General features: G+C 39.6%; 1 protein-coding gene across 3 annotated transcripts in view; it reads right to left on the reverse strand.

Annotated features, from left to right (window-relative positions):
- The window catches only part of LOC118802064 (PRELI domain-containing protein 1, mitochondrial-like), a 26,626-nt gene continuing 201 nt past the window's right edge, over positions 1–26,425 (reverse strand). The window contains exons 2-6 of one of the 3 annotated variants that reach the window (XM_036562525.1): positions 17,387–17,516; positions 14,387–14,612; positions 13,965–14,078; positions 8,818–8,896; positions 1–2,691 (exon numbers count right to left, since the gene is read on the reverse strand). In XM_036562525.1, the coding sequence (XP_036418418.1) occupies positions 2,585–2,691; positions 8,818–8,896; positions 13,965–14,078; positions 14,387–14,612; positions 17,387–17,478 (618 nt within the window). In that variant the 5' untranslated portion in view covers positions 17,479–17,516 and the 3' untranslated portion in view covers positions 1–2,584. Of the gene's footprint in view, positions 2,692–8,817; positions 8,897–11,642; positions 11,994–13,964; positions 14,079–14,386; positions 14,613–17,386; positions 17,517–26,425 lie in introns of those variants that run through there. The other 2 variants (XM_036562526.1, XM_036562524.1) reach the window with 2 other exon arrangements.

A 26,425-nucleotide genomic window follows, 5' to 3' on the forward strand; every position in this document is an offset into this window, starting at 1 on the left:
TCATGTTAAAAGGTGGTATCAACCATTTATTAGCCTTCATTGTGAAACAAAGAATAAATATAACAATTCACATTTTTTTACCAAACTCTTTACTATATTTCTCAAAAGGACATACTTTTCATCTCAATGAAAATGTGTTCCAGATGCAAAAATTAACATCTATTGCTTGTGAAGCTATAAAATTGAGATCTATAACCTAAAAAGAATGAATAAATTAGTTCATTTCTTATATTAGATGTGTTACGCTCACTTGAGTAATGCGAGTCAGGTTACATTTCAAGTAAACTAAAGTCATTCAGTCCCTGAGGATTCATATGCAGAATACAGTTCAGCTTCACAGCTTTCAAGACAGCTAAATACACCGAGTTCCCAGTTTATTAGCTTCATCTGCCTCGTAGCTACTTCAACAGAAACTCCTATAATATAGGTGCACTTTGTAGGTGTCCAGTTACAAGAATTAGCCCATTTGTTGCTGCACAGTTCATTAGCCCTCCTCTACCTCATCCATCAAGGGAAAGAGACCACCATAGGACCACCACTGACCAGATATTGTTTGGGTGGTGGTCCATTCTCAGCACAGCAGTGACACTGGAACAGAAGGGGTGATCAATTGTGCAGACAAGCTCCAGTCTGTAACTGTAAACCTACAGCATGAATCTGTATGATAGGAGTTTCAATGAGTGTAGGAAGGTGGACCTAATAACCTGGCAACTCCATAGAGCTCATTTCCAATCATTTATTGATTATTTTCTGATTGATGAACATGCTGTTTGAGAATATTTAGCAAAGTTGGGCTCAAAAAAAAGAACTTCATTAAACCATATGTCTTCACCCTTTAGGGTACATGCAGGCAGGCTAAAGCAGTGATGTATCTGAGAGAAATAACAGTCACAGTAGCACTTTAAAAGCCCCAGCAAGGATTGCCAAAGCTCTGTGGTACATCTACAAGGGCTTTCATCAACCGTTACTAAGTTGTGGATCTTATATCAGCCACTGAACACCATGTATCTTACTTATAAACAGTTTCCCTATATAAACAAGACTTTTAATATCCTAATAACTTACCTTAAGTTTTTCACTCAAACAGTATGTCTAGCCTGACAATCATACACAGTCATATGCAAAAGTTTGGACAATCCTGGGCAAATAAAACATTTTGTTGATTTGAAGTTCCTCTACAGAGCAAGAACTTCTGAACATTGCAATGCACAATTACTGTTTATTTGCTGAATTTAACATATTGAAAAATAAACACACTATGGCCTGTGCAGGTTATGGAACATTTTATATTTACAGTCAACTCAAGACTTACTGGCTCCCTTCAATAAACTGGGCAAAAACAAAAAAACAACAATAAAAAATAATAAATGTTCCTCCTAGAACTCAGTTGTAGTCTATGACCATTTCTTGTTTCCCTGGAGTGCAAACAAGTTACACACATGTAACATCCCTCTGTCATTCATCTACATGAATAAAACCAAAGAGACGCCAACTCAAAAGAAACAGACGGATGTCGACCCACACAGATCAGGAGGAAATTGTAAAAAATTAGTGGTCGGTTGAAGTTGGCATTTAGAACACCCCACCCAGACACCACTCCCCATGCGAGAAGCAACAAGGAACTCAAAGATCACAGTTTCAGAACTGCACAGTTTAGCTCAGTCTTGAATCTGACACAATCTTTGTTAAAAGTAAGATGTGTTAAACCGCCACATTAATATTTCAACACTGTGTTAAAACTAACACAGAATGTCTTGCCCTTAAGTGAACTCATCTATCTGTCTAGTTAAGGACAGAATGTCTTGTTTTTAACATAACTGTTTTAGAAGTGTGGAAATCTTGTGGTGTGTAATGAAGTGTAATGAAGTCTAAATACCAGGAGATTTTAGTCCAAAATCTGCAAGAATGTTGAAGCCTGGCTGTGGGTGGACATTCTAAGCAAGAGAATAATCCCAAACACACATCAAAAACCACACAGAAATGGTTGCAAGTAGAGATGGGCAATATGACATTATTTTATCGTTATCATGATAAATGTTATTGTGACACACAATGAAGACCCAAGATATCAAGAAATACATGGAGGAGCGGTCCAAGACCCCTCAACTAGTGTTCTCAAACCTTGCGAAGCATTACAGAATACTGTTGTTCTCTCTCCATTCTCTTCACCAAATGTTAAAAATGGGAGTGCCAGTATTTTTAGAAACTATGTTCTCAAATTATGCTTCTTAGGAAAATTAGAGGAAAAAAAATCTACACAGTGTAAAAAACCCAAATATCCCTTACTGCATGTGTGGGAGTGTGTATGTATAAAAACTCATTTTCATGAAGGGTGCTAATAATTCTGGAGTTGACTGTATGTTTTATTTATTTCCCAATAAGTTTAATTAATCAAATAAATAAAACCTGTGCATTACATTGTGCACAAAAATGCGTATAAGGTGTGTTACTTATTTTCACTTAGAAGCATCTAATTTGACAAAACCTTTGCATATGACTTTTCTAACAGCCTGTGTCTCCAAACCTGACCTGCCATATGAAGGCTCTCAGTTAGGGGGCTGGTGGGAGATGAAGGTTGTGTTTGTCAGACATATTCCTGAGGCTTCTGGGAGCTGGAGGGAGAGGTCATGTTCTTGGCCTTCTCTGAGGAGTCTTTAGGTGTGTCGCCATGATGACTCTGAGCCGCTGATACTAAACAGATAAAGATGAGGGAAAAATTCAGAGAAAATAGACACCATAACAGATTAAAGAACAGACAGCTGCTAAAGAACAACATGTCTGTTCCTTCCTTCCATTTTTTCTCTTTTGTGACACATCTACTGCAGCTACTAACCACAAGCTAAAAAATGCTGACGGCCTGAGGAGAATTGGTGAAAAGAAAAAATAGCAAATGTGTAAAAAAAAACGGAAAAGAAAGAAGGAACCTATGCAAAGCCACAGAAGCTGACCGAAGATTATGGCATCGGGTCCCCCAAACATCTGAGGAACAGCTGCATAACAGAAGGTCCTCACCCAAAAGAGTTCAACTAAAGTACTTTTCTGATAGCATTAGTGTTACAAGAAGAGACGTGGTAATGATAGAGGTGTTCATTTGTACAGTATGATCACCGTTTGATAACATAGTTGAAAAAAAAAAAAAGTATCACAGTGTCACAGTATCATGCTATTAAGCAACCATTTGTAAACACATGCTTTCCAATTAAAATTAACCATGAAAACTACACACATTTGTGCACTCAAACTAAAAAATACACGGAAATATGAGAGATTGTTCCGCTGCTTTGTGAGTATTTTGACTTATTTGTTTAAAATCTGGTGCTTACCATATCGAACGGAACATCAGTCTGTATTTAACCGACAAACACTGTTTTAAGACTTCTCATAAACGATCACTATAAATGGTCTTTCTAAACACTCTTGACTGCTCATCATTTGTGTTCTAGCTACCAAAGGTCCTCATAAGTCTCCACATTGCACAAAGAGCCTGGACCCCATTTGACCCCACCTACACATTACTACAATGTAATAAGCCAAAGGGGCCTTGACAACAACTAGCACTTACCACAGTTCATACAAATCAATACAGACATCAATTCCAGACGAAAACAAAGGTCATTTTTCCACTGCACAAAGTATCAGAACTTCTGGAACCAGTAAACTGGAACAGCCATCAGTCCAGTGACGAAGGTTCCAGCTTTATGTTTTTTAGTATCTGCCCAAGATAAACAGAAATAGCTCCTAATGGTACTCGAGTGTGTTCTCCTTCGGCTTTGGAAACACTTGCAGGCACTTTCTGTGAATGGAGTTCATTTTAGGTCTATTACTGTTTAAAAATGTACTTTTTTCTTTGGTCTTTGGTGTTTTTGACAAAGTAAGTAAGTAAAGCAAGTAAATTTATTAAAGTAAGTGTTTAACCTTCAAAAAATGTTATTTTTCCACCTCAGCCTGTCAAATCAGAGAGTATGAGCCAATTTTTTTTTTTAATGTAAAGTATTTTTTGCAACCCTGTTTATAATTTCAAGGAGTTGTATAAATGCCATTTAAAAGCCTGCGTTAAATTAATTCGTTTTTTTCTAGCAATACATATATTTTTACTAAATTAAATATTTTACAACTATTTTCAACAAAATGAACGAATAACAGGATTGAAACCTGGGTTAGAGGGTTAAAGCAAGGAACAGGTCTGAACACAGGGATCACAGACCCCATTAAGCTGATATTAATACAATAAAAACCAACTTACAAAATACAGCAGAAGGGAAAGCTGAAAAGCTGTTTTGATCCAAATGTTTTCATTAAAATATTTGTCATTTTCATTTAAATTAATTGAAGTTTAAAATAATGGGTAACGGAGTTGCAAATTTAACTTAAAATATGCAGCATTCAGGAGTGGTTAGCTTGACAGCGTGCACATTTTGCATGCTAACTACTAATAATCATATATATATATATATATATAAAAAATAAAATCTTTAATTAAATACACAGACACACACACCGAAACAGCCAAATCTACTTTTTGCGTACATCAGGAAAATAAAATAAAAATACTTACTTGCCCGATGATCATTCTGCAGTAAACAACAAGACAATCCAAATTCCTGTATATATCATAATAAATGGAAAGTTCTATTTTTTTACGAGGGGGAGAAGGTTTGGGTAACACGGCTGCGCATAAAATGTTGGACATGTTAAAATGTTTTTGTTAAGTTAAATAATTTGAAAGTGAAAACATTATTTTCACATTAAATTACTTGAAGATGAACCTAATAACAGTAATTATGGGGTTACTGGAGGCTTGTAATGAAAATATATAATTGAGAAGGTCGCCAGTGAGGTGGGACAGCCCAAAGCTGCCATATTAAAGGTGAAAGCAGACAATTTTATGCGTTTTTGTGATCATTTAAATGGTACTTTTAATAATTTTATAATTTATTCAATTTTTTTGTAAGTTAAAGTACACATCCCTTCACTTTATTTACAGAAATAAAAAAACAACAGTAGTCACTTCATTGCTTTTAAGAAAGTAAAAGGACATAAACTCTATTCATGGAAAGTGCCGGCAGCTGAAGCCAATGACAACTGAGCAAATAGTTACCAAGCACTATTACATCAACAATAAGAGTAAATTATTAGACACTGTAAATTGTAAATGTAAAGGATTGTATGTTGATGTGTCGACTGATATTTTTGGAATGATTAGTTTGTAAAGAGCTTGCTACAGTGACATGCTGGTTAAGGCTAATGCTATTAGCATTTATGCTGACATCCACATAAGTGCTTTGCTCATAATGTCACACTCAACAGGGTCTGATTCTGCACATGATTCTGTGTCACTATAGACAACTGTATGTGAACTTTCCACAGCTGAATGCAGAACAGCACAATATTACATATCAGCATTATGCTATGATAAGCAAGATGACTAATGCTTCTCAAGAGAACAAAGGCTTCTCTTTACATGAGTCTCTGCAAGAGCAAACATTGCTGAGAGTACAGAACAGTGCAGTTTATTGATTTATTATAGCTAATAAGTTAACTAACTACAACTAGCAAGCAAGGTAGTTAACTGGTAGGAATGCAGTGAAATTTAAGCCACTGAAAATGGCCTTTTTCTTTTTCAGAAGGAGAAATACATTTTATGACCGAAAAAAAAAAACAAAGATTAAAAACAGAACTACAACAAAATGTCAAAACCTACCATTTTACAAAGAATTTTAATGGTAATGAAACTGAGAATTTATATTTGTGTCTTTGCATTTAAACAGTTTAAGCTGCAACAGATCAACAGTGAAAATGTGTGTGGAACTATTTCACAAATTAGAGGACAAAGAAAACAGGACACTGCATGTGCACAAGTAACAGAGGTTTAGGAACTTGCCGGGTTTATGCAAGGACACTGAAGATCTGGGCTAACTAAAGAGCACTCAAAAAGGAGTGATACAAATCAGTATGACGTGATGAAGAAGCAGAAAACCAGTCTATTTCCAACAATGCTGTGGTTGACACCTTCAGCAAACACAACGGTAGTTTTCACAAAGAATAAACTTACATGTCCACAGTGACAGAGTTTAAGCGCAGCCAAGTTTAAATTATGGCTAGCAAATAAACTAATTCTTAACGAAATATCTTGGATTAGTTAAGGTCTCAAACTCAAAAAAAGGTTGTCACCTCAGACTGAACTGAAAAGGTATCTCAAAGTAGCTTTAGGCTTTAAATAAAAGATGTGGCACAACACTGTACAGATATATAATGTTCTAGTATGGTCTGCACTACTCATGAGTACATCATGTGATGATCAATAACGCTCAGATCACAGAATCTCACAGCCTCCACGACAGCCTCTTTACACAGGCAGTATGAACTGTTAATAGTTCAGTATTTGTTGAGAAGCAGACTTTAAAACAAAGTCTGTTGTTTTTTTTTTTTCAGTCAGATTTAACTAAAAAGGTCAAAGAAAATAGCTTTAAGCTTTAGATAAAAGATGTGGCAAAAGATATAATGTTCCAGTGCAGTCTGCTCCACTCATGAATACATCAGGTCATGATTAATGATGTTCAGAAAAAAGATCACTGAATCTGACGGCCTCCACGACAGTTCTACAGCACAAAATTAACTACAAATGGAACGTTCTGCAGAGGCTCCTGACTCAAAATCAAAGAGAATCCAGGCATCTCTGGCTCAATCCACCTTCACTGTCACCCTGAAACATAATTATTGTCAGCCCTACTACAATACAAACTGGCCGAATTATGTTTAAGTTATAGAAGTGTGGGAAACATTTAATGCTTCTAAACGATTACTAAACAATTAGCAAGCAATTAATAATGCCCTTGTAAACTAAAACATATACCATATGAATTAGTTATAAGCATTTCTAAAACATGTAATAAGTTTTCCGAAGCACAGAATGATGGTTTAGACCCACTGGGAGTTTAGAGGGGCAAGCAGAACTGCTGATTTAATGCCACTGACCACAGACTAAAAAAAGATGATCATCTGAAACCACAAGAGCTGATGAGAAGCAGCAGAAGTGTCAAGATCGTACAGAGTGAAAAACAATAGGTCCCTGAAAAGAGGAACCAAAATCAAGCCATGATAGTGAGCTGTTTGTCAGCTCCCTTAACAGCATGTTTAGATGATAAAGCCAACACAGCAGCTTCTGTTTGTCAATTACTGCTGCAAAAAAAACAAACTTTATCCCTGATGATAATGCATAGATACACACAGACGCACACACCAATCAGGCATAACATTCTGACCACCTCCTTGTTTCTACACTCATTGTCCATTTTATCAGCTCCACTTACTACATAGGACTTTGTAGTTTGTAGTTCTACAATTACAGACTGTAGTCCATCTGTTTCTCTGCATACTTTGTTAGCCCCCTTTTACCCTGTTCTTCAGTGGTCAGGACCCCCATGGACCCTCACAGAGCAGGTACTATTTGGGTGGTGGATCATTCTCAGCACTGCAGTAACACTGGTATGGTGTGTTAGTGTGCGTTGTGCTGCTGGAGTTTTTAAACACTGTGTCCACTCACTGTCCACTCTATTAGACACTCCTACCTTGTCAGTCCACCTTGTAGATGTAAAGTCAGAGACGATAGCTCATCTGCTGCTGCACAGTTTGTGTCTGTCATTTTCTAGTCCTTCATTAGTGGCCACAGGACGCTGCCCACAGGACGCTGTTGGCTGGATATTTTTGGTTGGTGGACTATTCTCAGTCCAGCAGTGACACTGAGGTGTTAAAAATCCAGCAGCACTGCTGTGTCTGATCCACTCAGACCAGCGCAACACACACTAACACACCACCACCATGTCAGTGTTACTGCAGTGCTGAGAATGATCCACCACCCAAATAGTACCTGCTCTGTGAGGGTCCATGTGGGTCCTGACCACTGAAGAACAGGGTAAAAGGGGGCTAACAAAGTATGCAGAGAAACAGATGGACTACAGTCTGTAATTGTAGAACTACACAGTGCACCTATGTAGTAAGTGGAGCTGATAAATTGGACAATGAGCATAGAAACAAGGAGGTGGTCATAATGTTATGCCTGATCGGTGTACATATATTAGATTCTCAGTAGTTACCAAACAATTCAAGTAATTCAAAATGTAATGGACATGAACATAATTCAACTGATTTAAATCATGCAGAAATTTTAGCATCATTACATCATTAACAATAAACAGTGATTCAGAGGAGTTTAGTGTAAAATGCTCAATTCACAAAATTTACAATCACAAAAAATATCTACCAACAACCATAAGAAACAGCATGTCAGACATCAGGCAGTGAATTCATAACCATTTCATGTAATTACTTTCTGTGAGGGAGCTTTTAGAGGTGGATGTCTGGTTCCTATCACCACCACTGTGAACAGTTCTGAATTGTCAAGCTTTTCTAGATGGAGCACTTCATACTAAACCACTTTAAACAACTTTGAAATGCAAAATTTTTGGGTGAAATTTAGAAAAATTAATGTAATTCCTCTTTAATGCTTCTCTAAGGTCCCTCAAAGAAAGCTGTTAGATGAAATGATCATAAATCTGCTGCTGGATCTTTTATGATAGTCCTTTATGAGATTTTGGCTTCAAATGTATTTTTAAATTCCAATTAGAGTGGAGAGGTATGTGCAGGCCATTTTAAGGCAAGATAGTCCCCTATAATTTTTTTTTCAAGTTTAGATGATCCATTGCACACCAAACCACTGACTTTGTATGCATCTTAACCATTGAATTATGTAGACTTCTGGAAAATCAGCAAATTCTCCTTTAATTGCTCTAAAAACGAACCAAGAGGAGAAGCCCTTACTGTGTAATTTAGAAAGTGCATGCTCCAGACCCTTCATGGCCTTCATTTGGTTACTTCTGAACCTGGACAAACCAAACTCCTGAAAAACAGAAATGTGTAAATGTGAATCTAGACTCTCCACATAAATTTCTATAAATTTAGTTTTCTGTCAAGCGTTCATTTTGGAAACTTGTTATGGGTACGCCTTTCTATGTAGTCCTCAGAAGCATCTATATAAATACGCCAGCCCCCATTGGATGGTAGCCAGGACATGCATGTCAGAGAGAAGCCACATCTCCTCTGTATTTAAGGGTTGACGCAACGTCACTTGGTTATTCAAAAACCTCTTCTTGCTTCACTTATAAGCTCAGCCTCGGCAAACCAGACTCGGGAACTTAGCTTAACTGTCCACAGCCTGAGCTAACAACTCAGTCGCCAGGTGGTAACTTCAGATAAGTGTGGTAGTATCAACTTCAGTACTTAATCATAGGTAGATGCAAGAGGCTAACACAGTTCAGCTGTCTCCAAACAGCAGACCTGCTCAGGTATATTGTCTCCAAACAAGAAGAGGCGAGTTAAATAGTTTGCTAGCTAGCTTTCGGCTAGTGTCATGGCGGCTACACCTATCTAACTACAAGTTTTGTCTCTGCCGTAGGCTAGTGCGCCATGCTAGTCTGTTTGACTGTCTGCTGATGATGCTGATCCACTAATGGATGACTTCAGCAGCTTCACAACCATACAGCCGAACCTCATGGACGCAGAGGACAAGTCTGACTAGCTGTGCAATTCTGAATGGGCTCTTTTCAGATGAAGAGGACTGCGATAAATGCAGCTTTCACCCCATCAGTCTAGGCCACCCAAGCAAATGTTATGCGAGCTGATGGCAGCAACACCAATACACTGCCCCTAAGCATGAATCGGCAGAATGTGTGCAAACACACAACAAAGTGGACCAGTGCAAAGACCACCAGCTCCTGCTACGGAGGGAAGTGGAGCCAAGCGGGTAACTAGACAACAAATAACTTCGCTGAATGCAAAGAGGAGGTACCTCGATCCTGGAGTCAGCCTTTTTCTGCCAAAAATCTTTTTCAGAGGGGGATCAATGCTCGATTGTATGAACATAAACAGTAGTGGCCTATCTCACGTGCCTCCACTCAAGCCTATGGTGGTGTTCTATCTGCATCCTGGTCAGAAAACCATGACCTGTGCCAGCCCTACTTTCCCCTCTAAGTCTGATGGCTTCCATGGCAATGGTATCATGGGGGCACAGGAGAGAGGGTCAGAAAAATCCATGCATTTTCGGTGCATCCAACATGCAACCGAAGTTTACACCAGGGCATCTGGAGGTCATGTTGAAACTAAATCCTGGTTTTATCCCTAAATTTTTGTATTCGTCGACAACGTTCCAGCTCAAGTTGACAGCTTTTTACCCCCCATTGTTTGCAGCAATTGCATATGCTGTGTCCGATGTGCACGGTGTGCATTTACTTGAACAGGGCTGAGGAGTTTTGGAAAAATGATCAGCTGTTCGTACCCTGGGCAAGACCTTTCCCCAGGAAGCCCATCACTAAACAACACCTGCCATGCTGGATAGTGGGGGCCACAGCTCTAGCTTACACCAATAAAGGCATACAGCCTCTCGCTGCCTTGCGTCCCGGGTCCTTTTTCGATATGTTTCTATTCAGGAGATTTGTGCAAAAGCTAGTTTGACCTCACCTCATACTTTTACTAGACTTTACAAGCGGGTTGTCACTGCGCCTACTTTTCTCATATTCTCATATAAGGGGCAGAGCCCACCGGCCAGGGAATGAATCATCTCTAACCAAGCAGATTTGCATGGCATGTGGGTACGAGTTTCAATGGAGCTTGTCTGGCAAAATGGGAGTCACCATAGCTCACAGGTAGATACTGAAACATATAAGTGAGGTATCTGAGGTATACAGACAGCTCCCCTTGCATCAAGCGAGGAAGAGGTGTGTTCATTCTGAATAAAATGACTTTGCATCAACCCCTAAATACAGAGGATGGGCAGCTCCTGCCTGACGTCTCTACTGCCAGCCAGTTGACATACTGACATAGGTGTTTCTTTGGACTATGCAGAGAGGGATACCCTAAAGTTCTTAATGGTTCTGTTTTTTTGTATCTACAGGTAACAACCTATACAGACATAATAGTTCAGTGTGTTAATACCTGCTCTGTAAACTTAATTAGCTTAGTAGATCAGAACCTCACAAACAGAATTCTGGCAACATTTCCACTTAACACACTTAAAAACATTTTTGTGCTGATGAACTGTAATAGGCAAAGATACATTCCATGTACACTGAGGAGAAACAAGTATTCAGACACTTGTTTTTGTTATTTAAAAAACCTTCAGTGGATATATCTAATTAAAATTTACACACACCGTGTCTTGATTTTGTACTTTTAAATATGAATAAAAAGTAGGCATTCATAAGAATAGATACATTTGAAAAACAAAATTTATATAAAAAAAAGTGTTCAGACACCACAAATTAATAGCCATTAGTACTTTATTGCAAAGCCACAGTCTGCAGTTACAGTTTTGAGATGTCTGTAGTGAGAAGAAATTCGTTTTTATAGCATTGTGGTTCAGTTTAGGTCTATTCATCTCAGCAAACCTGCTCTCACCTTCATACTTCACTGTGGGTGTTCTTGGGATCATACACTAAACTTTTCTTTCTCCAAATATGACAAGCATAATTACGGCAGAAGCGCTCTATTATTGTTTCATCTGATAAGAGCACACTGTTCCACAACAGTTCTGCTTGTCTAAATGCTCATATGCAAATTTTAGATTCAGATCTCTGAGCTTCTTTTTAGCAGAGGAGTTTTGCATGCGGTGTAAAAACGGAAATGACTACAGTGCAGTTAATTTCTCTGTTCTTTAGCAAAGAACTGTTCTGCTGCTTTCAGGTCACCCTGCAGCACTTTTTGGCTTCTCTCATACCCCCTTTATTATAAATCCAAGAGAAATCTTACATGGATGCACCTGTACAGAGGAGATTAGTTGTGGTTCCATTAACTGTCCATTTGCACATTATTGAACAAACTGTATTGATATGAATGTATAAGGTCTTTGTTTGGGCTCCGTAGCTTTTTCCATTGGAATGTTGTTTAATAATGTTGTCTCTGAGAACTTCAGGAAGCTCCTTCAACTTCATGATGATTGCTACCTGTAATGTGAAAACAGGTGAAAACTCTGCCAACTCATTTGAATGTCACTCAACAAAGTAGGATGACATCAAGTGACCTACAAAAAGAACGCCAAACGGCAGCTGGGATGAAGTGCACAGTAAGGTTCAAAGCAGGGTCCTAAGAGCAGTGCTGAAGTTGTGCAAAGCTAGGAAAAAGCCCGTAATCCATGAGAAGCAATGAAGGGCTAGACTGAGGTTTGCAAAAGACCATAAGGACTGGAGTGAGGTCATTTTCTCTGATGAGTCCAGTTTTTAGCTTTGCCCAAGACCAGGTCATCTAATGGTTAGACGGAGACCTGGAAAGGCCTACAAGCCATAGTATTTTGCACTCACTATGGGATTTGGTGGAAGATCAGTGATAATCTGGAATCATGCATTAATCAAGCCATGTACAAGGTTATCCTGGAAGAAAACAGTGGTATTATGTGGTTTAAAAATGTATTTTTTTTTTATTTTGACCAGTTGTCATTTTCTGCAAATAAATGCTTTAAATGACAGTATTTTTATTTGGAATTTGAGAAATGTTGTCAGTAGTTTATATAATTAGAGAAAAATGTTTATTTTACTCCATCAACATGTTTATCTAAATAATAAAACTCTATAAACTGGTACTTTTGCAATTATCTATTAGAGATGCCACAGAATGCTTTTATTCAGCATTTTAATTGTTCTCAGATGTCTACCTCGAAGGTATGTGACTTCGGTCGGGGTGAAAAATGGCCAGTTGTGGTTTTACACGCCCATTTACAACCCTATGATTTGGCCATGGAATGAAAGAGTTGTTTTCATTTTCATTGTGCGCTCATGAATAATCTGATAAGCTCTGCTCTGACTTGCTGGTTTACAGCGAGGCACTGCGATGGCTCACACAGAAGCAACATGTTGAAAGACACAAGCAGGAAAATAAAAATAAAATAAAACTTCCCCTCCCTTCTTAAATTTGAAACACTGAGCAAAGCTGCTTCGACATCAAAGGTTTGAGAAACTGTCTGGAGTAAAATGTGCAGAGCAAACTAACAGTGTTGAATTAAAGTTTTACGGGAGCCTGTTAAAGATATGGGAGCTGAAGTTGGTGTCCTACTCATCAGCTTGTTCAGTGAATTTTCTGTTCCACTTTAAATGGAGCTGCAGTTACATTCTGGCGCCGATACAAACTGTAGCATTTAAGGTGGAACGGCACATTTGATTAAGAAGCTGGCAAATAACAAGCCAACTTCAGCCTTGTTTAAAGGTGAACATCAATCAAGCCCACTGACCTTGGTTGAGCCTTCAGAAAGAAACAGTTTTTGTTTTTTTGGGTTTTTTTTAAACATAGTTTATGAATACAATTTTAATTTTGAATATACCATTTTCTATTATTGAAGAAATACTTTTATATATTAAATATTGAAGACAAAAGTGTCTAAATAATTTTTCCCTCTCACTGTGTGTATCTTTGGTGTGCTGCTTGGTGCTGCACTTAATTCAGATGAACATTAATTACTTATTTGAGTTATATGTAGGTGTGTTCTGCATCACCTGAATGTGCATGCATTTTGTGTGTCTGTGTGATTCCGGTACGTACAGGTGTCTGTGTGTTCTGTATGAACAGGTGTGTATGTGTGTCATCTGTATGCACAGGTGTGTGTGTGTGTTATCTGTATGTACAGGTGTGTGTGTGTGTTATCTGTATGTACAGGTGTGTTTGTGTGTTATCTGTATGTACCGGTGTGTTTGTGTGTTATCTGTACATACAGGTGCGTTGGTGCTTGTTTCACTATACTTACACTATATGTTCTCACAATGATAGGGCAACATGACATTTTTGCTCGAGTGAGGACATTTTGCTGGTCCTTACTTGAGCACGAATTTACACAAATTAAACTTTTTGGAAAAACAGCAGAAAAATGCCTGTGTGTACAGGTGTGTCTGTGTGTGCTACCTTTGTGTACAGGTGTGTTTTTGTGTTACCTGTATTGGTCTGGACAGCCCGAAGACCCCTGATGAGATCCAAGCTTCTCTAGTGAGACGAGTCCACACAGGCCTCTCACGCTCACCATGAAACACACAGCGCTCCACCACCATCTGATAACACACACAGACAGGCATAGTCACGTGCAAAAGTTTGCACAGCCTCATCAAGAGGACACACTTAAGTATGGCATTTTATGCTAAATTAGTGCATAATTTCTATTTATTTGCTGAGTTTAACTTAAAACTTTCGCACAAGCCACATTTTATGTTTAACTTTCACATTATGTTAAGTTCAGCAAAAAAGCAGTAATATTAATGCATATAGATACAGAAAGCAAACCTCTGCTCCATCACTTGTTTAAGGATTTACATTCTTAGTGAAGTGCAGTCATTTCTTTGTGTGTGTTTGTGTTATTTACCATTAATTTTGAGTGGTTTAAGTTCCAGGTTAGAGTAGTGAGGCGTCTGTTGTTGGGGTCGACGATTGAGTCCTCTACGATGTAAACGTAACGTGACAGGTTGCCTGGGAAGATGCGCTCCGCCCATCGAGGCAGCCGATTGGTCTTTGTAAGGAGGCGTCGGGACAGGAGGCAGTTATCTGGAGTCACTTCCCGAAAAACCACATCCTCGGTCAAAACATGAGTACTGAGAAAGAAAGAGAGAAAAAGAAAGAGAGAGAAAGAGGGAGAAAGAGAAGAGAGAAAGAAAAAAGAAAGAGAAAGATGCAGTAAGAGGGAGACAAAATAGAGCGATTAAAGGAGAATTCCACTGATTTTTTAAAAATTCTGCAAAACTAAATAGTCAAGATGTTTTCAAAGTCATTCAGAGTGGTTTGGTGTGAGATGCTCCATTCTAGAGAAAGAAAGAAGACTCGTGTAGGTTCACTGGTGCTTTTGCACAGTAAATAAAATGTCTGTGTTGTGGTCATAGTGACCCCTGGTTCCCATCACCACCACTGTAAAGACATCTGAGCCTATACGATTCTCTACGATGAACTACTGAATTACACAGGAATTTGAAAATGTTAGTGGAATTCACTATTAATACAGAGATCAACTGATACGTGTGCATGTATATTAAGTATTTTACGCCTTCAAACTTGGCTTAACCAATCAGATTTTAGAAGAGAAACTATCGGTTTTACAAACAGATTCAGACATTCCATAATTCCATCTCTGACACTGGACAAATCCCAGTCCAGCCAAGGGGCAACTTTAAAGCCACTTTTTACACTGACCAGTTTCACAAAGCTGTCCAGTCAGTGTCAGCTGGTACAGTTTCGAGTATCTGGCTAAAACAGACAGGAGTGGATTTAGTGATCTGGGCAAAAGACAGGAATGGCACCCCCTGGTGACACATTTTTAAATTAGTTGGGGCTCTGGGCTCCCAAGTGGTGTAGTCATCAACACTGCGTAAAACTGAATTTCTAATCAATATATCTAACATTTTTCATTTTGAGACTGTCGTAGGAATACTATTATTTAACATATTTCTAGACATTTTTTACTTGCGTAATTTTATTATGTTACAACCACATATCAAAAAAAGTTGGGGCAGTATGTTAAATTAAAATTAAAACTGAAAAGAGTGACTGGTTAATTATTTTTGACCTGTATTGCATTGAAAATTGGATTTTTGCAACATTATTTTTAAAAAGTTGGAACAGTAAAGCATTGATAACTTTGTAATGTTGCCAGTTCTTTTCACAACACTTGAAAGACATTTAGAGATTGATTGACCAAGTGATGAAGGTGTAAATTTGCCCTATTCTTCCTGCAAACAAGTTTAAAGTGTGGGGTCTTCATTTTGCATTTTAAAATGTGTCACACTTTCCCTATTAGGGACAGGTCAGGACTGCACCCGCCCCCTCTTCTTCTACAGCCATGCCTTTGTATTATGTGCAGATTTTTCATTGTCTTGTTGAAATATGCAGGGCGTCCCTGGAAAAGATGTTGTCTTGAAGGCAGAATATGTCTCTATGTACTTTTCTGCATTAATGGTGCCGTTACAGTAGTGTAAGTTACCTTTGCCAAAGGCACTGACACAATACCACACCCTGACAGACCTTGGCTTTTGGACTTTTGAATGGACCTTCTCATCTTTGGTCTGGAGCACATGACGTCCATTTCTTCCAAAAAAAGACCTGAAATACTGATTCGTCTGACCACTTTACGTGTGTCCACTGTGTGATGGTCCAGTGCCTCTGGACAAGGTTAACTTAACGTAAAGTTTTAACTGGCAATTATTGAAATAACTACATATTGTAGGCCTTGACAAATGTTTGCTGAAGTAATCCTGAGAGTGATTGTAGTTATACAGCTTGTAGATGACTGATGGTTTTGTGTGCAGTGCCGTCTGAAGGGCCAAAGATTCCTTAACTATGTTAAGCACTGCAGAGGGTGAAATATCCAAATCCCTTCCATCTTTCATTGAGGAACACTGTTTCCAAACATTTCAATCATTTTCTCACACATTTGTTGGTAAACTGGCGTTCCTCAGCCCATATTTGCTCCTAAAGGACTAGGCCTCTCCTGGGTGCTGCTTTTGAACCAAATCAGGATTATAATCCTCTGTTGATGTCACCTGTTTCAAATCACATTATGTAATTATTGTACCTCATTACTAGCCCTAAACTGGCCCCCTTCCTAATTTTTGTGGAATACGTTGCTGGGCTGAATGGCAGAAATGGATGTACATTTACAAATTACATTAAACTGACCAGACGAAATATGATGTATCTGTGTTTATACTGTGTGCAATGAAAAGCAAGTACATTTTAGAAATCACTGCTCTCTTTCCTTAATTTGCTTTTTCCATATCGTTCCAACTTTTTCTGATTTGGGGTTGTAAGTTATCTCACTATAAAAGCAGATAATTTTGCTTATTTATGTTTATGTCTTATTTATAAATGTATTGGCTCATATAAAAAAGATAGGAAACTGTCACCTGGGCAGTTCATCTCAATACCTTTAGTCAGGGAACATAACTGTACCATAATCCATTAAAATTATATTTTCTAAGCTGTACTGACTCCACACACCCCGTCTCGTCTCCAGGCTTTTTATTTTATTGTTCTGTTTTAAAACATTTGGTTATGAAAAGGTACAAATACGAACTTTTCACCTGGAAAAACTTATTTAAGGTTCACAATCAGACCTTAAAACCACTGTAGAACCTTTGAGGGAACATTTACACTGTTTGTACCTTGATGAACGAAAAATGTACCTGAACAGAACCTTTATTTCTAATTTAACCATTACCGTTTGAGATACTCCAAAATTGAAGTTATTTTATATATATTTTATATAAATATTAGGCACCTAGGGCATCTATATATATATGCCTAATATGCTCAGGGCAAAGACAGCCCCTGAAAATAGGGCCTGAGGCTGGAGGGCAATAAAACAGACTGCAGGTACCTGTAAGGGTTGGGGTACCTCTGCCAGAAGGCAGAAAGCACATGCTCCCACGCACTCCTGATGTCCGTCTCGTTGAAGAAATACTTGCCCATCACTGAGATGACCACTGAAGCACCCAACCAGCAGGTGCCTAAAACGGAAACACTCATACTGTAGTTTATTCAGGTCATCATTTCACCCCTAAAACCCCTAAATCATTTACATCATACACTTTATTATTTGCACAAAACGGCCAAAAGTATCCAGACACTAGGGGAAGGCAATATGGCAAAAATACGATATCATGATACCTGAAGATGTTTTCATGACACATGATTTTCTTGATTGATAAAGAGGACTAGAACAAGTGAACAAGCATCAGATTTCCTCCGTGTTATCCTTGTCTTCTTTGGGATGCAAGAGGCATAAAACAAGGGTGGTGAACTCCAGTCCTGAGAGCTGGATTTCTGCACAGTTTGGTGATTTTCCAGCTCAGTAACACCTGATTCACCTCATCAGTTAGTTACCAGGTGTGGTTGGTCTACTTGAGCAAGGAAATCACCATGTCATGCTGGCCCTCAGTTTCCCAACTCTGTCCTATACGGAGGAGCTGGGCAGCCAACTCTCACGTACTGACCGTGAGACTCACACATTTAGGTCTAATCTCACACTCTCAGATCACTCTTGTGATGCAGCGTCACATATTGTGTCAGTGGGAAAAGAAAAACCTTCACTGAACATGACAAACAGCCCCAACCGATGAGAACCGAAGGAAAATGGAAAGGTAAATAACTTGGTCAGTAAACTAAATATGATCAATAACAGGTCAGAGTTTTTTTGACAGCTGGAGGCAACAGAAAATATGACGAAGACGCCTCATAAAAAAAAACACACAGTTTCAGCTAAACAGCTAAAGGCTATTCTTAAGCAGTTTCACTGTGTAGCTCTTTTGAAATCCTTGGCAATCAAGTGTAGTCAGGTAAAATATTATAGTGTGTGTGTGTGTGTGTGTGTGCATATATATATATATATATATATATATATATATATATATATATATATATATATAAAATGTACACACACTATATTGCCAAAAGTATTGGCCCGTCTGCCTTCACACGGATATGAACTTAAGTGACATCCCATTCTTAATCCATAGGGTTTAATATGATGTCGGCCCACTCTTTGCAGCTATAACAGCTTCAACTCTTCTGGGAAGGCTTTCCACAAGGTTTAGGAGTGTGTTTATGGGAACTTTTGACCATTCTTCCAGAAGCGCATTTGTGAGGTCAGACACTGATGTTGGACGAGAAGGCCTGGCTCGCAGTCTCTGCTCTAATTCATCCCAAAGGTGTTCTGTCAGGCTGAGGTCAGGACTCAATTCAGTCAAGTTCTTCCACACCAAACTTGCTCATCCATGTCTTTATGGATCTTGCTTTGTGCACTGGTGTGCAGTCATGTTGGAACAGGAAGGGGCCAAACTCCCCAAACTGTTCCCACAAAGTTGGGAGCATAAAATTGTCCAAAATCTCTTGGTCTGCTGAAGCATTAAGAGCTCCTTTCAAGAAAATCACCATGTCATGCTGGACTCTGGCCCTAAGGGGACGGAACTAAGGGGCCGAGCCCAATTCCTGAAAAACAACCCCACACCACAATCCCCCCTTCACCAAACTTTACACTTGGCACAATGCAGTCAGACAAGTACCGTTCTCCTGGCAACCACCAAACCCAGACTCGTCCATCGGATTGCCAGACGGAGAAGCGTGATTGGTCACTCCAGAGAACACGTCTCCACTGCTCTACAGTCCAGTGGTGGTGCTTTACACCACTGCATTCGACGCTTTGCATTGCGCTTGGTAATGTAAGGCTTGGATGGAGCTGCTCGGCCATGGAAACCCATTCCATGAAGCTCTCTACACTGTTTTTGAGCTAATCTGAAGGCCACATGAAGTTTCGAAGTCTGTAGCGATTGACTCTGCAGAAAGTTGGCGACCTTTGCGTTGCGCCTCAGCATCCGCTGATACATGCATTATATATATATATATATATATATATATATACACACATATACACACACACACACACAAAATGTTGTACTGGACTCTGCCCCTCAGTTTCCCACCTCTGCCCTATATGGAGGAGCTGGGCAGCCAACTCTCACACATTTAGGTCTAATTTCATGCTCCTCGCTCTTGCGTTGCACAAACATCACATACTGCACTCGTGTGTCAGTGGGAAAAGAACCTTCACTAAACTCGACAAACAGCCCCAAGCAGCGAGAACCGAAGGAGTACGGAAAGATAAATAACCGACTTGGTCAATAAACTAAATGTGATTGATAAAAAGAAAATTCTTACTGATCAAGTATAAAAATGAAATGATAAGAGCAAAAGCAGCGCTCATGACTACATATACAGGGTTTTTCCGGCTCAAAACGAGGCAGAGCTGCTCCGTCCTGATCATGTGCTCACATGTGCACCAGTACGTGTACCGTGCCTACAACTGGCTCAGGATAACACTTTTACACGCAACATATTTTAGTAGTTCTAATAATGATAGAACAACAAGGTAATTCTTTTAAAAATACACCTATTTTATATAGTTTTTTCTGTAACTTATAGAGTAAAGCTTTTGTGAAAGTGCTACCCAGGGCTGGAACTGGGACGAAACTAATAATGAGGCCTAGGAAAGAAGATGATCAGATACTCATACAGTTAATCAGACATAACACTGCTGTATCTGTTGATTTCTAAAATACATTACTTGATACTGTGCTACCAGAATGCTAGTAGTAGTTGCTGTTATGAGCAAGTAACACAATTTAACTTTGAACAACCATTCGTTTCTCATCTAATTGCTAACAGACCAACTACAGAGCCTGTAACCTAAACTGAGCAGCTACTGGAACTTGACTAAAGCCGATTATGTGCAACGTTACTAGTGGTCCAAATAAAACCGAGTTGTATGGTTTGGATTTTACAAATCATAATCTGTTAATTACCCTCATGAACTCTCACATTTTACCGTAGCTATGTTGTGTGTCAGCCTGTAGTATGTTGTGCTACACACCTGTAACGTTACATCTCAAGAAGTCAAAGTTGCTCTGGGTGGCATCATACAGAGACACACACAGCGGGAAGTTCAGTCTATGGCCGAACCACAGCAGCTCTGAGGTCAGCTAAGAACCAGACACCGCTGATTGTGTAGATTCGCCACTGTTTCCACACTGAATTTCATAAAGCCCTTCATCCTCAGGGACTTTGCATGCTAGTTACGAACATGACGGGCGCCAATAACGAACCAGCTTGAGGCAACTGCAGAAAGCAACGGTCGCTAAGCAGCAATTCAAGGCAGCACATGATTTAGGGTGTAATGATTTGATTGGCTGTAATGCTCACAGAAAACAAATCAAATTTCATTTAAGATCAAAATTCACTTAAAAATGTGGGGGAATAAACATTCTTTCCCTATTTGGTTGGGTAGACCTGTAAGGGCTGCACCCATGATTGGCTATTGCATCAACAGAACGGCGCTGTTTCCACATCAAAAATCATATGAAGATAAAAGAAAAAGTCCTTCTGAAACTCTGAAAGTACAGAGGGCTGGACCTCAGTGTCCCCATAATCAGTTATGGCCATACTTTTACTGCTGCTCCAGTTTTGGCAGCGCACTCTGCTGATTACAGCGCCACCACATGGCATAAGGCCACAATTGCAGTTACAAATGACAGAAATCCACAGAGTGCAAAGTTTGTTAGAAAACAGTGTTTTCCATGAAGACACCTGTCAGAGTTTTTTTGAGAGCTGGAGGCAACACAAAATATGACGGAGGCAGCTGCCTCATTAAAAAACACACTGTTTTAGCTAAACAGCTAAAGGTCATTCTTAACCAGTTTCACTGTGTAGCTGTGAGTTTTGAAATTGGTGCCAATCAAGTGTAGTCGGGTAAAGAATTAGACCACTGGTTACCGATAACAGGCACTTTTTAACTGCTCTATATTCTGCTCATTATTTTGTGCTCATTAAAGTAGGCAAACCAGTTCAGCAGAGAGGTAACAACAAATGATCAATGCTGAACAAAAGCAGATATTACCAGCTTTCAGACTTTGCTCTGAAGCCAAAACCCAGCTGAAGTCACATAATGTGACAGAACATAAAAAGAAAAAAAAACATTATGGAGATATTTATATATCGCTGCTGTCAGAACTAAATCTCGTATCTCCATTTTTGATGTTTTTCAGTTTTTGACAATTTGAAAATGCCTGTTACCCTTTACATTGTTTGTAAATATCAGGATGAATGGATCAAAGGAAATGACGCAAAATGACTTGGAAAAAAGTCTGGTTCCACTGACTTACATTAAAAGTAAAGTAGGTTTTTTTTTTACTTTTCCTGTAAAGTTACCATTTCGGAGATACAAGGTGTATATATACACACACACACACGCGCACACACACACACACACACACACACACACACACACACACACACATATATATATATATATATATATATATATATATATATATATATAAAATAATGTCTTACTCATATCAACACTACATACAGTGCTATACTGAATGGATATACGTAGTGTTGCTGTGGACACAGGTCAGATCTGAGTGTGGATAAAGACCTAATTCTATTATAATATTTGAGTGTCTGGTAAATTTAAAATGTCTATCTCTACAAAAAAAAAAAATCACGCAAATGGCCTCATGAAATTAAATGACTCGGAAATTTTTTGTATTAGACATTTCTCTCTAATGAAATCATAACTGGCTACAGAAAGTACATCTGGAACGCAGCATCAACAACAGCACTACTGCGCAGATAAGATCAATGTGCAACCACGACACAAACACAGCAAAGAAATAAACACTGAGAAAAAAAAACACAGACCACCTAACCGCCCAACCCCATACCGCCCACCCTCATGACCACAAACACCCCCCACCATCACTAATTTGGCACTTGCAAAATTCTACATAATTAAACAGTTGAGATGTGAACAGGGTCGGTCAGAGTGGTTCAGAGTGGTTTGGTGTGAAACGCTCTGTTCCAGATAAACTTACAGTCAGAACTGTTCACAGTGGTGGTGATAGGAACCAGACGTCCACCTCTAAAAGCTCCCTCACAGAAAGTTACTACATGAAATGGTTATGAATTCACTGCCTGATGACTGAGACACTGTTTATGATAGTTTTGAGATAAAGTTTTAGCTTAAAATGTATTTTAATTCATTCTTGATGTAGAGGTACATGCTGGGTGTTGTGAGGCAAAACAGCCGCCAAAGAAAACTTATTATTTCAGATTTTCGACCATTTTACCAACATCATCTGTGAAGGCTTTCCGCAAGGTTTAGGAATGTGTTTATGGGAATTTTTGACCATTCTTCCAGAAGCGTATTTGTGAGGTCAGACACTGATGTTGGACAAGAAGGCCTGGCTCGCAGTCTCCGCTCTAATTCATCCCAAAGGTGTTCTGTCAGGTTGAGGTCAGGACTCTGTGCAGGCCAGTCAAGTTCTTCCACACCAAACTTGCTCATCCATGTCTTTATGGATCTTGCTTTGTGCACTGGTGCTCAGTCATGTTGGAACAGGAAGGGGCCGTCCCCAAACTGTTCCCACAATATTGGGAGCATGAAATTGTCCAAAATCTCTTGGTGCTGAAGCATTAAGAGTTCCCTTCACTGGAACTAAGGGGCCGAGCCCAACAACCCCACACCATAATCCCCCCTCCGCCAAACTTTACATTTGGCACAATGCAGTTAGACAAGTACCGTTCTCCTGGCAACCGCCAAACCCAGACTCGTCCATCGGATTGCCAGGCGGAGAAGCGTGATTGGTCACTCCAGAGAACACGTCTCCACTGCTCTAGAGTCCAGTGGTGGCGCTTTACACCACTGCATTCTATGCTTTGCATTGCGCTTGGTGATGTAAGGCTTGGATGCAGCTGCTCGGCCACGGAAACCCATTCCATGAAGCTCTCTACACTGTTCTTGAGCTAATCTGAAGGCCACGTGAAGTTTGGAGGTCTGTAGCGATTGACTCTGCAGAAAGTTGGCGACCTTTGCGTTGCGTCTCAGCATCCGCTGATACATGCGTTTTATATATATATATAAAATATATGTACACACACACACACACACACACACGCACACATACATATAGACACAATGTCGTACTGGACTCTGCCCGTCAGTTTCCCCACCTCTGCCCTATATGGAGGAGCTGGGCAGCAACTCTCACACATTTAGGTCTAATTTCACGCTCCTCACTCTTGCGATGCACGAACATCACATACTGCACTCGTGTGTCAGTGGGAAAAGAAAAACCTTCACTAAACTCGACAAACAGCCCCAAGCAGCGAGAACCGAAGGAGTACGGAAAGATAAATAACCGACTTGGTCAGTAAACTAAATGTGATCGATAAAAAGAAAATTCTTACTGATCAAGTATAAAAATGAAATGATAAGAGCAAAAGCAGCGCTCATGACTACACATACAGGGTTTTTCCAGCTCAAAACGAGGCAGAGCTGCTCCGTCCTGTGCTCACATGTGCATGAGTACGTGTACCGTGCCTACAACTGGCTGAGGATAACACTTTTACACGCAACATATTTTAGTAGTTCTAATAATGATAAAACAACAAGGTAATTCTTTTAAAAATACACCTATTTTATATAGTTTTTTCTGTAACTTATAGAGTAAAGCTTTTGTGAAAGTGCTACACAGGGCTGGAACTGGGATGAAACTAATAGTGAGGCCTAGGAAAGAAGATGATCAGATACTCATACAGTTAATCAGACATAACGCTGCTGTATCTGCCGATCTCTAAAATACATTACTTGATACTGTGCTACCAGAATGCTAGTAGTAGTTGCTGTTATGAGCAGGTAACACAATTTAACTTTGAACAACCATTCGTTTCTCATCTAACTGCTAACAGACCAACTACAGAGCCTGTAACCTAAACTGAGCAGCTACTGGAACTTGACTAAAGCTGATTATGTTCAACGTTACTAGTGGTCCAAATAAAACCGAGTTGTATGGTTTGGCTCACATTTTACCGTAGCTATGTTGTGTGTCAGCCTGTAGTATGTTGTGCTACACACCTGTAACGTTACATCTCAAGAAGTCAAAGTTGCTCTGGGTGGCATCATACAGAGACACACACAGCGGGAAGTTCAGTCTACGGCCGAACCACAGCAGCTCTGAGGTCAGCTAAGAACCAGACACCGCTGATTGTGTAGATTCGCCACTGTTTCCACACTGAATTTCATAAAGCCCTTCATAAACTACAGAGGACCTCAGGGACCTTGCATGCTAGTTACCAACCTGAAGGGCGCCGATAATGAACCAGCTTGAGGCAATTGAAGATAGCAACGGTCGCTAAGCAGTGGCACATGATTTAGGGTGTAATGATTTGATTGGCTGTAATGCTCACAGAAAACAAATCAAATTTCATTTAAAATCAAAATTCACTTAAAAATGTGGGGGAATAAACATTCTTTCCCTGTTTGGTCAGGTAGACCTGTAAGGGCTGCACCCCCGATTGGCTACTGCATCATCAGAACGGTGCAGTTTCCACATCAAAAATCATATGAAGATAAAAGAAAAAGTCCTTCTGAAACTCTGAAACTACAGAGGGCTGGACCTCAGTGTCCCCATAATCAGTTATGGCCATACGTTTACTGCTGCTCCAGTTTTGGCAGCGCACTCTGCTGATTACAGCGCCACCACATGGCACAAGGCCACAATTGCAGTTACAAATGACAGAAATCCACAGAGTGCAAAGCTTGTTAGAAAACAGTGTTTTCCATGAAGACACCTGTCAGAGTTTTTTTGAGAGCTGGAGGCAACACAAAATATAACAGAGGCAGTTGCCTCATTAAAAAACACACTGTTTTAGCTAAACAGCTAAAGGCTATTCTTTAAAAAAAGGACATCTGGAACGCAGCATCAACAACAGCACTACTGTGCAGATAAGATCAATGTGCAACCACGACACAAACACAGCAAAGAAATAAACACTAAGAAAAAAAACACAGACCACCTAACCGCCCAACCCCATACCGCCCACCCCCATGACCACAAACACCCCCCACCATCACTAATTTGGCACTTGCAAAATTCTACATAATTAAACAGTTGAGATGTGAACAGGGTCGGTCAGAGTGGTTCAGAGTGGTTTGGTGTGAAACGCTCTGTTCTAGATAAACTTACAGTCAGAACTGTTCACAGTGGTGGTGATAGGAACCAGACGTCCACCTCTAAAAGCTCCCTCACAGAAAGTTACTACATGAAATGGTTATGAATTCACTGCCTGATGTCTGAGACACTGTTTTATGATAGTTTTGAGATAAAGTTTTAGCTCAAGATGTATTTTAATTCATTCTTGATGTAGAGGTACATGCTGGGTGTTGTGAGGCAAAACAGCCCCCCCCCCCCCAAAAAAAACTTATTATTTCAGATTTTCGACTATTTTACCATTATCAACGTTCAATATAAAAACTCTGAAGACACGTGTGGGGGGTTACTGGTGGTGGTAGGGTAGTAAGGAAATCTGAGTCTCTACCATCAACCATGTCACCCCAAACCACTCTGAATGGCTCTGTTTACATCTCAAACACTGAATTATTCAGAAATTTTGGAAAATTGGTGGAATTCCCCTTTAAAACTCTGTTGTGGCCATGTTAACCTAGCTAGTTAACAGGACCACATTTCAGGAAGAACACAAAGCCATTTCTGTTTGTTTGGAAGGGAAATTTCATTTTAACTCGCTGTGCATGAAGCAGTGCAGCTGAATTAAATGAAGACAGCCTGAGCTCTGGATGCTGCACTGCAGCTAACCTGCTAATCTTACCTAGCTAACCTACCTAACCTGCGCTAAAAGGCGTTACATCAGCTTTATACCCGGAGGAGAAGCCTGTAGACCAGACTTATCTAACGTTACCAGCTTACACACCATCAAAACTTCCTCCTTTCTCAAACCTACCTGCAGCTTTTCACCCAAACACAGCGCTAGTTAGCAAACTGGCTAATGTAAATAGACGCTG

Source organism: Colossoma macropomum, unplaced genomic scaffold (genome assembly GCF_904425465.1).
Source record: "Colossoma macropomum unplaced genomic scaffold, Colossoma_macropomum, whole genome shotgun sequence".
Classification (NCBI taxonomy): Eukaryota; Metazoa; Chordata; class Actinopteri; order Characiformes; family Serrasalmidae; genus Colossoma; species Colossoma macropomum.